Source organism: Peromyscus californicus, unplaced genomic scaffold (genome assembly GCF_007827085.1).
Source record: "Peromyscus californicus insignis strain IS unplaced genomic scaffold, ASM782708v3 Scaffold_8__1_contigs__length_139910024, whole genome shotgun sequence".
NCBI classification, from domain to species: domain Eukaryota; kingdom Metazoa; phylum Chordata; class Mammalia; order Rodentia; family Cricetidae; genus Peromyscus; species Peromyscus californicus.
Window position 1 is genome coordinate 56,463,731 of NW_026294606.1, and position 15,236 is coordinate 56,478,966.

The 15,236-nt window shown below is 43.5% G+C and overlaps 1 protein-coding gene across 1 annotated transcript; it reads left to right on the forward strand.

Annotated features, from left to right (window-relative positions):
• Positions 1-257: 257 nt before the first annotated feature.
• Positions 258-14,868, forward strand: Akr1e2 (aldo-keto reductase family 1 member E2). Its single transcript, XM_052727831.1, has 10 exons — positions 258-378; positions 2,030-2,197; positions 4,813-4,929; positions 6,254-6,331; positions 8,372-8,494; positions 9,716-9,813; positions 11,799-11,871; positions 12,425-12,508; positions 14,053-14,135; positions 14,399-14,868. Exons 1-10 carry the CDS (start codon positions 340-342, stop codon positions 14,439-14,441), a joined length of 906 nt encoding a protein of 301 aa, XP_052583791.1. The 5' UTR covers positions 258-339; the 3' UTR covers positions 14,442-14,868.
• The last annotated feature ends 368 nt before the right edge of the window (positions 14,869-15,236 follow it).

Genomic DNA, 15,236 nt, shown 5'->3' on the forward strand with positions numbered 1-15,236 from the left:
TCCAGGAAATAAATCTGTACACCAGCCTGCTTCCACGAAATACCAAGCTTTAGACGTGGGCTTTAGCCAGGTTGCTAGGAGACAGGACTCCTAGGATTCCAGAGGATTTATGAGAGGTGAAATGCACAACCAAACCCAGTTGCTCAATTCTCTGTAAGATGGACTGTGCTACCAGCCAATCAGAACCTTTGGTCCTCTCACCAGCCAACTAGAGTGCCAGAACTCCTGCCAATCACGGCATTACCCTGCCTGGACTGTCTACCAATCTGGGCGCCGGCGGCCGCTTCCTGACCCCTCCAGTGCTGGTTTGAAGGCTGAGCCAGTGGGCCAAGGGGAGCCATGGAAAACATCCCTATAGTGGGCTTGGGCACCTGGAAGGTGAGGATGCTCTTCGGTCTGCGGTAGGGCTGATTAAAGGGATGAATACTTGCTCAAGAGCGGTCAGGGTTGCGGGGTGACTTCTTCCACAGCAGGTCTCTGGTCAAGGTCCTGCCTGGAGAGATACTTGCGAAACAACTGTTACAAGGTCCTAAAACATCTGCGCCCGGCCAGGTTGAAAAGCAGTCAGGCTAAACTTTAATCGGACCCTGTGCCACATAGTCAGGGACCCCCAGCCTCCAAAGAATCGTTTGTGCCTGTAGCATTAATCCTCTTGGCACACCAAAACCAAGTGTGTATGAAACGGCCACCAGGAAACATGCTACTTTGCATGCTAAAATAGCCAAAAGAAAAGAAAAAAATTTAAATAATTGCACTAATGTAAGTTTATTCTTTCTGTCTGGTTTCCACTTCATGACAGAACAGATATTTGCTAGTGGCTGCACAGCTTGTGCCGTAGATATTGTATGTTGGCTAAAACACATTTTAAATAGAGGGAGAATGAACATGAAGTTGGGTGGGTAGAGAGGTGGGGAAGATCTGGGAGGGGGAAAACATAATAAAAATATATGGTATGAAAAAAATTAAATAAAAAAATCTGTATAGAAAGGGTTTTTAAAATAAATGTTTCTTTGGAATTTTTTTGTAAAAGGGTGGGAATTTGGTGATTTGAGTGCTCTTTGGTGCTTTATAGTGAAGGTTGACGTGGAAGAAGCGTCAGTAACTGGAGACAAAATCAAGAAGTCTCTCCGAAGTTTCTCTATTTCAGATTCTTCAAATACCTATTTTCTGTTGATCTTACTTACCAAGTTTTCACTTGCTAGCTCATTGACAGCATTCTTACTTTTATTTTCTATAACTGAAGATAGATACTTCAGTTATTAATTTTGAATTGCTCTGAACCTGCGATTTGTTAAATGAAAACAAATACACCATTATATTTTAGTATAATTAATAACTTTGTAATTAAATTTTTTAAAAAAGGAAAAAAGCATCAATTTCCCAACACAATGAAAATAATTTGTATCTCCTAAAGGGTATGAATTTCCAAAAATGTGGAAGGCACTGGAAAACCATAGCACAATGTGACGTTGACTGGTGGTCTTAAATAATGGAGCTATGCTGGATATGTTTGTTGCTTTGATATAATAATTAAGTAAACTATAGAACAAACCAAGGAAGAGCTCAAATTCAAAACTAGCTTGGGCTATTCTCAGATTTAATGGAAATGCATACCGTGTATCATTAAATTTCTGTATATGCAGTTATCTGATGGGTACCTTTTGTAAGAATAAACACTTGTTTTACCTATACAGTTGATTCAAAATTCCTGAGTGTTAGATCTCAGTCTGCTTCATGCCCTGGCTATTTGTTGTTTATTCAGTAATCATTCAGGACCATGACATACAGCTCAGTCCTCTGCAGGAGCTGCAAATGCCTGTGGTCTTTCCCTAAATGAGTAACAGAGCCAGACTATTAACCATATTCTGACTCTGACATTCCCTAACTTGAGGTTTGGCTGATATTAGTACTGTTTCAATGATTTGGGTGTTTATGTATTACTTGGTTCTACTTTCCCAGGTGACAAGGGAGACGCTGAGTTGGTTTCCCCTGACGATAGAAGGGATACTTGTGTTTGATTGTATTTCAGGCCTCTCCAGGAGAAGTGACCGATGCGGTGAAGGTGGCTATCAACTTGGGGTACCGGCATTTTGACTGTGCTTACTTATACCACAATGAGAGTGAGGTTGGAATGGGAATCAATGCCAAGATCCAGGAGGGCGTGGTGAAAAGAGAGGATCTGTTTGTGGTCAGTAAGGTAAGGTTTCTCAGTTGCAGGGACAGCAGGGTCTCAGCCCCTGCAGTGATGGATACTGGGAAAGCTGGAATAACCTAGCCCAGAGGATTTTTCAGTTTCCTTATGGGAATTGGTGTCATTGGTTTGCAATTGATTCATAACCAACAAGGTCTTCTACAGCTTCATGAGCATGTGAAGTTACATTATATGTAGATTTGCTTAAGACTCCCCATTTTTTTTAATTCAGCTGTTCAAATGTATATGTAGAGACACTGACAATCAAAAATGCATTCATGCACACAAAACATGGTTGAGTGATGACAGCTTTGTGTCTGTGGTGAACGGGATCAAGTTCTAGGCCTTGTGAACTCTTGTCTACACAGACGTGCCTACACTTGGAATCACCGGCTAGTGATGGGTAAAGTGCACATTGCAAAATCCACACTAAGAAATGGACTTGACACTGTCAGGATAGCTTCACAAACAGGAAGTAAATCATAAATGGAACACAAGCTGTGCATGAACACAGCAGATGTAGGAGTCCCTAGGAAGCAGAGGGAGGCTGGAGAAATGGACAGGGTTCAAGTCATTGAAGTCCTGGTGTGTAAGAAGCTTGTACTTTACCTTGAAACTTCGGGGTTGAGAACAAGCACTGTTTCTAAATCAGGTAGTTTTACATGTGAATGAGACAGGTGCATAGGACGGGAGGAATGTGCACTTTAAACAGGATGTATTAACGGTGCAGATGGGAGATGATGAATGTCTGTCCTGGCCTAGTGAAAAAGAAGAAGTAGACATGAAAGAGGGTTAGAAAGTAAGCTCTGTAGAAAACATAACGTTAAACCAAGACCTCAAAGCTGCTTTCTTTTCTTTTTCTTTCTTTCTTTTTTTTTTGTTTGTTTTTTGTTTTTTGACCAGGCATAGTAGCACACACCTTTAATCCCAGCAGAAGCAGGCAGATCTCTGTGAGTTTGAGGCCAGCCTGGTCTATATAGTGAGTTCCAGGACAGCCAGAGCTACATAGTGAGATGCTGTCTTAAAGGGGGGGGGGGAAGAAACTGCTTTTTAAAATATGTTTTAACCCTTGATCCAGATTGTTAATACCAGACAATTGTCACATGTTTAAGTTCCAGCTATCGTTTAGGAGCTCTGCCCAGGTTGTTAGCGAGCACAGGGTCAGGGTCCCAAGGTCAGCGAGCACAGGGTCAGGGTCCCAAGGTCAGCGAGCACAGGGTCAGGGTCCCAAGGTCAGCATTTTTAAAATGAGCGTTTGAATTGGTTGAACTCATGAGGAGTTTAAGATCTCACGTCCATAGTGCTTCATTTCAGTGGTGTTGCTTCTGTAGACCGACCTTTCTTTCTGCTGTACTTAAAGTGAGTGACTTTTGTTGCTCCTCACTGTTGTGAAAGCTAGAGCAGACGGAGGAAGGCAGACGAGTTGGGGTGTGCTTGCTAAGGAGGGAGATTTTCCTCTGAATCTTCAAGCAGAGGGATGAGGAACTACGGATTTTGAAGTCTCCATAATCAAAGTGCATATTGCTTTCAAGTGGGTGGTAGTCAGCAGTGAAAGTGGGCTGATCATTCTGGAAATTTGGAAGAATCACTGAACTGTAATTAAAGTTGAGGACATTACTTATTTATTTACAATGGGAAATTATTATTAATAATGTGATGTGTTTACCTCTAATTTGGATTTCTCCCCCTTCCCTTTCTCCCTCCCCCTCTTTGGCATGTGTGTGTGGCGGGGGGTGTGGGTGTGGTGTGGGTGTTTGTATGTATGTCAGTGTGTGTATGTGTGGTGTGAGTGATATATGTTCATGTGTGTGCCTATGTTCATGTGAGGAAGCCAGAGGAGGATGTCAATGGCCTGCCCTAACATTCTACCCAATTCCCTTGAAACAAGATCTTGTTAATCCCATAGATGTGACGAGAAATACCAGTGATCCAAATCATGGCCAAATTAATTTTTAAAGCCTTTTTTATTTGTGCACATGCGTAGTCCCTAAAGGTAGGGTTCAAGAGATCAGCATTGGACCTGGGTAAGATAAGGGTTTTTATATTTCCAGAGTAGGGTTTTTCCACATGGATTTAACAGGCAAATAGGCAAGGTTACAGAAGCAGAGCATAAGCATAACAAGTTGGTCTTAACAACCTCCAGAAACAAAGACACGGTTACAAGGTAATCACAACAACCTCTCGAAACAAAGCATGGTTGCCGTTTCCTGGAACAAGCAATACAGAACCATTTGTAGTTAAGGTTACATGTGGGGCATAGCCCGATCCTTGAGAAACAGATTTAATCATAAACAAGAATGAGCCTAGTTTGTCTTTATTATGAGTTGGCTTTCAAGCCCAAGATGGAGGCAGGCTGGTTTATCAATTTCTCACTGAACCTTCAGGTAGGCTAGCAGCATCCCATTAAATCCCTTCCTATGTTGCCCTGAACCTCCCTTAAGTAGAGAAGACTTCCTGCTGTGGGAAAGGATAATCCTTTTCTAAGGATTACATCACTATTTTCCTGCAGAACATGCTGTGTTATGTTGTCAGATTCAAGTTTGTGGCAGGGAGCAACAAGTGTATGACCTGTTGGTTTTAGATTGTGGCCTTATAACAATAGTCTCCCTCCTCTTCTGTAGCTCTGGTGCACATACCACAAGAAGTCTTTGGTGAAAACAGCATGCACCAATACCCTGAAGGCCTTAAACTTGGATTACCTGGACCTCTACCTCATACATTGGCCCATGGGTTTCAAGGTACCACTCAATTTGTGTCTAGATTCCTACAAAAACTCAGACAAATGTCAGCATGGGAGAGAGCTTGGAAGCAAAACATTGTGTTTTGTCATTACCTCTTAGTGTGTCTTCCTCTTCCCTTTATATCCTGCCTTTTTATTCTCACTTGGCTATCACTCATCTTGATGGGAAGTCTTAGAAGAGTGAAGGGCCTAATAATATTGCTGGGAGAAAGTTGAATATATTAAGACATGAGGGAGACCCCATCCAACGACTGAGGGATCTGGATGCAGAGATCCATGGCTAGGCCCGGGGGATCTCTGGGAGTCCAATTAGCGAGAATGAGGAGGCTTTATATGAGCAAGAAGTGTTGAGACCAAGGTTGGATAAAGCACAGGGACAAATAGCCAAACGAATGGAAACACATGAACTATGAACCAATGGCTGAGGGGTCACCAACTGGATCAGGCCCTCTAAATGGGTGAGACAGTTGATTGGCTTGATCTGTTTGGGAGGCATCCAGGCAGTAGGACCGGGTCCTGTGCTCATTGCATGAGTTGGCTGTTTGAAACCTGTGGCCTATGCAGGATCGCTTGGCTCGGCCTGGGAGGAGGGGACTGGACCTGCCTGGACTGAGTCTACCAGGTTGATCTCAGTCCTCGGGGGAGGCTTTGCCCTGGAGGAGGTGGGACTGGGGGGTGGGCTGGGGGGAAGGTGAGGGGGGCCAGAGGGAGGAGAACAAGGGAATCCGTGACTGATATGTAGAACTGAATTGTATTGCAAAATAAAAATTAAAAAAAAAGAAACTAAGAAAAACTACAGGACAGATGACATATAGGCTGGCCCCTCTAAATAGGAACATCTCTGATATTGGATGAGAGTCTCCAGAGTTCTCATGACTTATTACCTGCCATCCTTTCATATAGCATGGATGGAGATTTATATTACAGATTTATGCAGTCCAAACAGACTTATAAAGTTGACAAATGTCTTTTACCTGAAACATAGAATAAAAAATTATCTCTAAAAAAAAAAAAAAAAAGACATAAAGGAAGCTCCATTGTTCCCTGATTTTAAGAATCTGAATCAGATTTTTAAACTTTGTCAAAGTTTCATAACGGAATTTTGCTGGCCTACCTTCCCTTCACCCTTGGTCTGAAAGTGGCAGCTGAGCCTAGGGAAGAAGTGGCGCAGCCAGGCCAGGAGGACTTAGTGACAGGGGTGAAGCTAAGATGCAAGCCCACCAGTATAGACTCTGTACATCTCTGTTCTGTCCCTACATAGTAGTCTCCTGATGGAGGATGCCACAAGCCTCAATAAGCTCCTTATCTTCTGGTTCTCACAGCCTGGAGAAAAAGATGTACCTTTGGATTACAATGGCATGGTCATACCCAGTAACACCAGCTTTCTGGACACATGGGAGGTAAGTTGAAGCATGCCATCTGGCTACTTCACCCCCACTCACAGATACCCCAGTGAAAGTTGCACAAGATCTCTCAAGCTTCTGGGTTAAAATGTAACAGGTACTACTTCAAGAATGTGGTTTGCAATATATGATAGTTAAATGTTGATTGCCAACTTGGCATGATCTAGAATCAGCTAGGTCAAGGGTCAAACCCTTAGGCAAGTCTTTGATTAATTTCCTAGATTGGATTAAACAAGGCTCAAAGGAGTCACCCAGAACATAGGCCGAATCATTCCATGAACTGGGATCCTGGACTGAATAAAAAGAGGGGGTACTCAGGCACCTGTGTGCATCCCTGTCCATTTCCTAACTATGGATGCAGTGTGATCAAGGCCCTCACACTCCTGTTACCAAGATTCTCCACCATGACGGATGACCAACTGTTCCTTTAAACTGTAAGCCAAAAATAAGCCCTTCCTTAAGTTACCTTTTTGATAATCTTATCAAAACAACAAGAAAAGTAGCTAACACACACCATGAATTATGAATGAATACTTGAAAAACTGAAGATACACCAGACTTTAACTTAGTTTAGTGTAGGGGATAATACAAATCTCTCTTTTCCCTTCAACTGTTTCTTTTTTAAATTTAAAAATACCTTGTTTTTTATTCAGGAAATACAGAGTATAAAAAAGGAAATGAAAAAGCCCATGTTCCCATCAGCCTCTGGCAGTCCTCTCCTGGTTCCTGTAGGTTCTCTTTTATTGTTACAGAAACATAATGTTGGCAGCATTCTGAAGCTCACAGTGGAAGGGTAGGAAAAAGACAAAATTAGAGGGAAGAAGACCAAGTGTCAAGCCAGGGTCCAGATGAAAAATGGGGAGCATTCGAAGAGAAGTGGTGAGCAAGAAAAATGAGGAAGGTGGTGGACTTGAGAGTCTCGTGAAGTCAGTGAGGTTGACCAAGCAGGAGCAGAGAGAGTAGCAGGACTCTGACTGAGCTCTAGTACTGTTGCTGCCCACTTGAGGAAGAGACCATCCGCACATTGGAGCAAGCTTAAATCGGCAAAGCTTAGGGAAGAGTTTCACCTCAGAAGTTGCAATGTGGAGCCTTTCCTGGGAGAATGATGAGCAAAACTGTAGGGATGCTTCAGTCCCTGAGAAAGTGAGACAAGAGGAAGAGACCATCCGCACACTGGAACAAGCTTAAATCGGCAAGGCTTAGGAAAGAGTTTCACCTCAGAAGATGCAATGTGGAGCCCTTCCTGGGAGAATTACGGGTGAAACTGTAGGGATGCTTTAGTCCCTTAGAGAGACGAGAGGGACAGAACAGACAGGGAGAAGTCCCTGGGCTGGACACTGACAGCGTCTCTTCCTGGAAAACTGTAAAACTTGGAAACTCACCAGAAAGAAGCTAAACAAAGCGGTTCTAATAGTCCAGCCCTTTCTATCAGCTTGGGCTTCTACTCATCAGAGATTTGGGGTTAAACACCAGGTGTTAAACATCCATGGTGTTGATTGCAGAGTCTTAATTCACTGGTTGCCGTCTTCACCGTCACTGAAGACTGACTTACGCCTGACTCCACACTGCCCTGAAGCTCATGGGTTTTCTGAAAGCCTAGGTACAAGGGTTCACTTACCAGAGGTCAGCCACTTTCAGATTGCTTTGCCCTCAAATTACTTAAAATGTGAATAGTGGCAGTAGGAAACGAGAGTGCTGACCCATCACCGAGCTCGGGATGAATATCTAGGTGGAAAGAAAATGAACAGAGTCAGCCCTGGTGAGGACTGCTGCAGATCACCTCGGAACACAAGAGTAAGAACAGCTGAAATGGGCTGAATGCTTGCTAGGGTCCAACCGTGGTCAAATGCTTTGTGTGTATCATTTCATGTAACTTTAAAATAGTCCCGGTGGAGATAATATTGTCCACCTGGATTTGTAACTTCAAGTAAAATACTTTCAAAGTATTGGGCCACTATGGCAAGTCACTAAGGGACATGGCTTGTCAGGGAGCTAGACAGCAGCTTGTATACTCAGCATAGTTCTTTCTCTTTTCAGGCCATGGAGGAGCTGGTGATTGAGGGCTTGGTGAAGCACCTTGGGGTGTCAAACTTTAACCATGAACAGCTTGAGAAACTTTTGAATAAGCCTGGTTTGAGGTACAAGCCAATAACTAACCAGGTGAGCTGGTGGATGGTCAGAAGTTTTACACACTGTTATTCTTTTTTCCTCCACGTGGAGGTGGATGAGACAGATAACATGTTTGTCTGCATTCACTGTCAGAATTGAAATGAGGTAACAGGCAGTAGTGACTGGCTGAATGAACAAGTGTCTTTCTTTATAGCTCATGTGTAGATGATGCCATGGGTGGGTAGAATGTGACATGGATCTCCATTCTTGGCATGTGTTTGGAGGCAGATGACTAAGCGTGTTCAGAAGAGCAGGGTCTTCTCAGCCCCTTCACCCTCATTAAAGGAAAGCAGCCCTCCCCTTTCATTCATCCAGCCCATGCAGAGGGCACTGTCTCCACCCAGGCTGGCAGAGTAGAAAAACGAATCTTCTTCTCCTGCCTGCCCTTCACATTTCTGCTGCAGCACATATAGTACCCAAAACCTCCACTTTGATGTTTACTGGCTACTATTTGTCAGCAGGATTTAATGACCGTAGAAATTTTTGTCTGAATTTGGTTGTAGGTATAGCCCCAAACCTGGGCATTCTAAGTTTTTCAATCAGTATTTGTTGAATGGATGATGTTAGAGAATTGCATGTGACAAGTCCATGTTGCAGGTAACATCAACACTCAGTCAACAGAGACTTCCTGGAAGTTCTTCTTGCTGATGTGGCATGATCCTGAAAGCAAAGGCACTGTTCATAATTCCCTTCAGTTCCCTCTAAGTGAGCATTAATTTTTAAGTCTGTTTATAACCTGGAATTGTGCATGAGAAAATGGAGGAGGCAGAAATAACTGCTCTCAAGGCTTGTGTTTGAAACTCAAATCCTGATGACAAAAAGATAGCTAATAAGCAAAATAAATGTGCCAGGTGTTGGGTAATGTGAGTACTGTAGTGGAAATTTGAAGGGCAGGAGGGAGAGGGAGCAGATTCAGACTGCTCAGGCTTGTCCCTGCATGATGGAAGAAAGCCTCACTGAGCAGGTGATACAGGAACGTCTGCCTGACATAGGGGTCAGAGAGTCTATAGACTTGGAGCCATTTATAGCATCTGACATGTTGGAGCTGGCAGAAACCCAACCTACTCATTTGTAGGTGGAGACATCCAGACACTAAGAGAGGCCCTGTACCTAACTAGTGATGGTGGAGATACCAAGTATGTCTTCTCTTCAGTGCTTTCCCGGTGTGCTCCTTGTCTGAATGACTTTGGTGCACTGTGGTTCTGTTTGTAGATTGAATGCCACCCGTATCTTACTCAGAAGAATCTGATTGATTATTGCCATAGGAGAAATGTGTCTGTGACTGCTTACCGTCCTCTTGGTGGCTCAAGGTAAGGGCATGTTTGAGACTGTGCTAATCTGAATGCTAACAGATGCTAGGTGCTCCCCTCCCGTTTCATTTGAGAGTTGGAGGAATTTCACTGAGAGGGTATAGAGTGGGCTGCCCACACTTCTCAGGCCCCAGGGAGAAGGCAGGGAGCTCCTTTGCAAACTGGAGGGTTGCCTTGATTGGGCTTCCCTGTGGGGGTAACCAGCTTTGAAGGGACAGACCAAGCCGGAAGTGAACCTTCTGTTGATCTGCGCTGTAGTTTATCAGTCAGCTCCTAACCTGTCTCTCGGGGCATGTCACAAAACTCAGAGTCTTTAGGTAACGCTAAAGGAATGTCTTCTTCCCTGAACCTGGAGTTTGCACTGTACCCCTACTGAGCCACCTAAGCCTGAACTGTGGCTTTCCCATAGCCCCACTCCAATCTAATGCAAAGACAGATGACTTATGCTAGGAGAAGCTGAATTCTGTCTTTTGATCTCTTCTCTCATCACCTCTACCTTAATGAAATACAGATGCCTTAAGGTTCTTAGCCCCCTAACTTCTATGCAGATCCACCCGTTTCTTTGGGTTTCTCACCTGCTAGCTGAAGTGATCTCATTGCACACAGTCACATCAGTTTCCTACTTTGACTTTGTTCTGCCTGAGCCTGTGTGGTAGAGCTGACCTGGCTCCATCCTCCTCTGGTCGCTCTTTTCCCCATTCCTGCAAATCTTCAACATATCCATCACATAAAACTGCTGGTGGTTGCTTGAATAGAATATTCTTTCTAGTCTTTGCATATACTGTTCTTTTTACTAAAAATCTGTGTTTTTCTTGTCCCTGATGTCATGTTCAGCCCAGTAGCGCTGTGCCCTCCAGGAACTTCCCATGAGCCCCTTTTTGTATTTGAGGCATTGTTCTTATCATAGCATCTCATCTTTATTCCCTTTCACGATCTAATGCACTAGGTTTCTTTCTACTGTTTGTTACTGATGTCACGTGACTGCAAAGGCCATCTCTTCTTAGTCTATTCCTATCCCCAAACTGGGTGTTAGGACACTATTCAGAAGCCAGGGAAGTCTGTACTTCCTTCAGTTTTCTTACCTCTGTGTTTTCCATGTGAAATGTGGTATGCATATTTGGACTTGATAGCAGCTGGGGAGTTCCTAGAAGTCTGGAGTATATTTTACAGCTGAGCCTTGGTGTAGAAAGGTCTCTGACAGAGAGACTGAGGGGCTTATGGCAAATAACACCCTCTCAGTCTGGTTCTTTTTAAACACATTGAGTTCTGTGACTAGCTCCATTCTTGAAACCTCTTAAGTACGTAATAAAAAATTATTTTCTGGCTTTGATTCCCTAGCACTGTGTAAACCAGATGTGGCAGTGCACACCTGTAACCCCAGCACTTTGAACAGGAGGCAGAAAGATCAGAAGTTCAAAGTCATTCTCAGGCTACATAGCAAGCTCAAAGCCAGACATGGCACCCTGTCTAAAATAAAATACAATGACTTATTTTAGTCACTTGTACCCTTGCCTGGATAGATTTTTTTTTTTTATGGATACAGTCATACTCTTAAAAGTGTCTTATACTAAAAGTTTTTTCAACAAGAAAATAGTAAACCTCACCCAGGTCTGGCGACACCTGCCAGCAATCCCAGCACTCAAGAGGCAGAGGCAAGAGGACTGAGTGTCAGGCCCACCAACCAAGTCTACTAAGTGAGTTGCCTCAAAAAAATAAAACGTAATAAGCAAGTAAAATAAATAAATAGTAATTTTTTTGGGGGGTGGGGTTTTCGAGACAGGGTTTCTCTGTGTAGCTTTGTGCCTTTTCCTGGAACTCTCTTGGTAGCCCAGGCTGGCCTCGAACTCACAGAGATCCGCCTGGCTCTGCCTCCTGAGTACTGGGATTACAGGCGGCAGTAATTTTTAATCTTAGAGAAAAGTACATTTTTAAGCACTTGTGTTGACTGTTTTCCTGACTCAACACCCTTTGCTGTGTCTCTCTAGCCAGGGGGTTGACTTGATGGATGATCTTGTCGTTCAGAAGATTGCCAAGAAACATCGGAAGTCTTGTGCTCAGGTACGTGGAAAGAGCTGTCATGTGCTGAGATCACACTTCTCCATTACCTCCCTCACAGTCCTGAGCCTTGTCAGTTTCTAGAAAGGGCTCAGTTTACCCTGGATGAGCTGGTTCACCAGAACTTCCTAATTTGGAGCTGTACGTTGGTTGCTTCCATGTCCCATCCAGTCAAGCCATATGGCCCACCTTCCTCAACAGTCAGCACTCAGGATGCCCTCCAGTGTCACTTCTGCCCCACCAACTGCATGGCCAACCAGTGTGAGAGAGAATAGTCATTAAAGTCAGCCTTATCCAAATATCCTGATCACTGGGGGAACTGGGCCCATGCTGAGGGATTCTAGTGAAGGTGTGGGTGGGTCCTCTGAACTTCTCCTTGGGCTGATGGCATTCACTACAGATATATTAATTAACAAAGCAATTCAGTTTGATTTCTAAAGGCCTTTGAGATGACCCAGACTTTTAAGCTCTTACTGTATGATGAAACTGAACTATCGTAATGCCTCAGCCTTGGTTCCATTTGTTTTATTTCTGTGTGAAACTTCCTTTCCTACAGATTTTGATCCGATTTCAGATCCAAAGGAACGTAATAGTGATTCCCAAATCTGTCACTCCAAGCCGGATTAGGGAAAATATCCAGGTGGGCATTTTCTGATTTTAGAATGTTTCATATCATGACTTAAGAGAGTGGAGTGCTGGCTAACTTGTATAACAAATAAACAACTCTCTATGGCCTTCACCCGACAGAGGTGTAGTCTTCTATGAGCTAACTGTGTTGGTGGTCAGCCTTTCACACAGTGAGCTCTTATTATGCCCCACCCCACCCCTGCACCCACCAAAGCTGGATATCTTCTCCATTCAACCCAAGATGGGGAAAGAGGTAAGAGGAGCTCATAGGGAAGCATGTAAGAGACCACTTTTGCGAATGAGCACCTCCCTCCCATTCAATCATTCTGCCACACTGGCCCTCAGCAGAAGCTGGATATGCCCAATGTGTGCTCAGGGGGAGGGATACAGGGTTAGTGAGCATCTAGCCAGTCTGCACCTTATAGGGTATGTCCACTAGTCTGCTGCTGCCGGTGTTATGTTTTCCACTTTTGCCTAATGACATTTAGGAGTCAGTGAAAACTAATCCGCTAGACATTTTCATTATCTACAACATGTACAAAATGCTGATTGAGAGCAGACTTTTGAAGTCAGTCTTTTAAAATTTAACCAAGAATCACAGCAGAAATGGAACCTGATGCTGAGGACACAGAATAGTATCAGTTTACGAGAGGTTCAAGAGAAAGTGCCAGTCAATTCTGGAGGAGCCAGGAGTTGTGTACACGAGCTTAACTAGAAGAAGAAAATCAAGGACAGTAGACTGTGGGCTTGTCCTCTGAGCTAGCCAAAAGCTTTCAATACGCTCTGTATGACAGCTCAGAGTACCCATTTACTATCTTTTCTGGTACTGTTTACATCTCTTTTTGGTCCCAATGACTCCAGCACTAAGGCTGCCTCCCTGCAATTCCCATATATACTGTGTGGTTTGTTTGGCCAAACCCGAGGACAGCCATCTTCCTAGGGTAGAGGCTGAGGTCCAACAGCTCCCCTCCCTTAGGGCAGGGTGAAGCCACTGGATGTTGTTCTGTTCATTCTCCTTGGATTCAGACCCTCAGCTACAGTGAATTGTGGTCACTGTGAGATACAGTTATTGCTGAATTTGATCATTGCCCTCAAGTGTGTTAGAGGGGGAAGGGCAGGAGAGGTAAGATTACTATTTGAAAATGAAGTCACTCAAAAAGTTCTTGTGTGATTTGATGCTAAAGTCAGTACCAACTGGCTTCCTAGTTGATGAGGTCAGAGGGAACAATGGTTTTTCCTTTTGAAAGGAAGAGGTAGGTCATTGACAAAATTACTTTGCTTTTTTAAAAACTCTTCCCATGTTCCTCACCCCCATAACGTAAAAATAATATATAGCTCGTCTTTCCAAGGTTTCTTAAATGTAAGTGAGGCTAAGCCCGTGCCCATCAAGTGATGAAAATCCAAGTGCATTTTGGGAGGCTCAGCTGTATGTCAGGGGAAGTTCTAGGTGTCTAAGGAAGAATTTTTGTCCCATCTTGCTGCCCATTGTAAGGAACACACATGACAATTAAATGGAGTTTAATATAATTCCCTATGATCATTTGATTTTCGTTCCAGGTATTTGATTTTAAATTAACAGAAAAAGATATGGAGGAACTCCTCAGCCTAGACAAGAACCTGCGGTTGGCCACATTCCCCTCGTAAGTCCATCTCCTTTACTTCCTTTTAACGATAAAGGGAGCTATACACAAGCAGGGTGACTGGTTCTTGAATAGATACTGTTATATTCAAGGTTAATTAAACCGTACTGTAATTCTTCCCTGTTTAAGGTTGGGCTAGTGAATAGACAATGACTAATCTGTATACTAGAGAGTTAGAAAAGCACAACTCTGTCACTTAAGACGCTGCCTTTAAGAGTGCCTGTTCTTTATTTCTGTTTTGAATTTGTGATTCTGTTTTTCAGAACAGAAAATCACAAGGACTACCCTTTCCACATAAAGTACTGAAGACAGCTTCACTCGCCCTCCTTTGTTCTCAGATCACCAAGGTTGGCAGCACGGATCCACCTCTGCAGAGGCTGTGTGGTCTCAGCCAGGAACGACACAGCAAAATTAGAAGCAAGGAAATCCTGCCTAGAGCAGAGGACCAGTCCCTGGAGCAACATAAAGATCTAGGGATGAGAATGGAAGTACCGTGAGGGCAGTGGCTGTTACCAAGTTGTTAGGGATAGCCAAGCACACAGAGCAGTGTAATTTATGTGGGTTAGTCCTTGTGGCTTCTGTCCTCCGAAATGAGATGCTGATGGCTCATGAATCAAAATTACCTGCACATTTTAAGAAAACCTGATTGATAGAGGTGTTTGAATAACTTGTAATATTTGAGACGTTAGTATAATAAATATCCATAAGTTGGCTTCAGTAGCCATCAGCCTCAGGCCAGTTGTGTTTTCCTTCACACTACTCTGTGCCCTCCCAGAGTTTTCTAGATTATTTTCAAGCAAAATCTACCTGCACTTAAGAAAAGGAAAGTCATTAAACTGAGGCTCTATCTCAGACAAAATTTTGTTTTTATTATTCTTATTTAAAAAATATATGTGTGTCTGCATCTTTACATATGTGTGCAGGTGCACATGAGTGCATGCATATGGAGTGCTCACTTCTCTCATAGTCCTAAAGAGAAGTGAAAGAATCTCCTTGGTCTGGGTCCCAAAGAGAGATTTGTTGCAGAAAGACGTTCACTGCTGATGTGAGAACCTCACGTTTGGCTCTTCAGAGCAGTATGAGTGGAAGTGAAGTCAGATG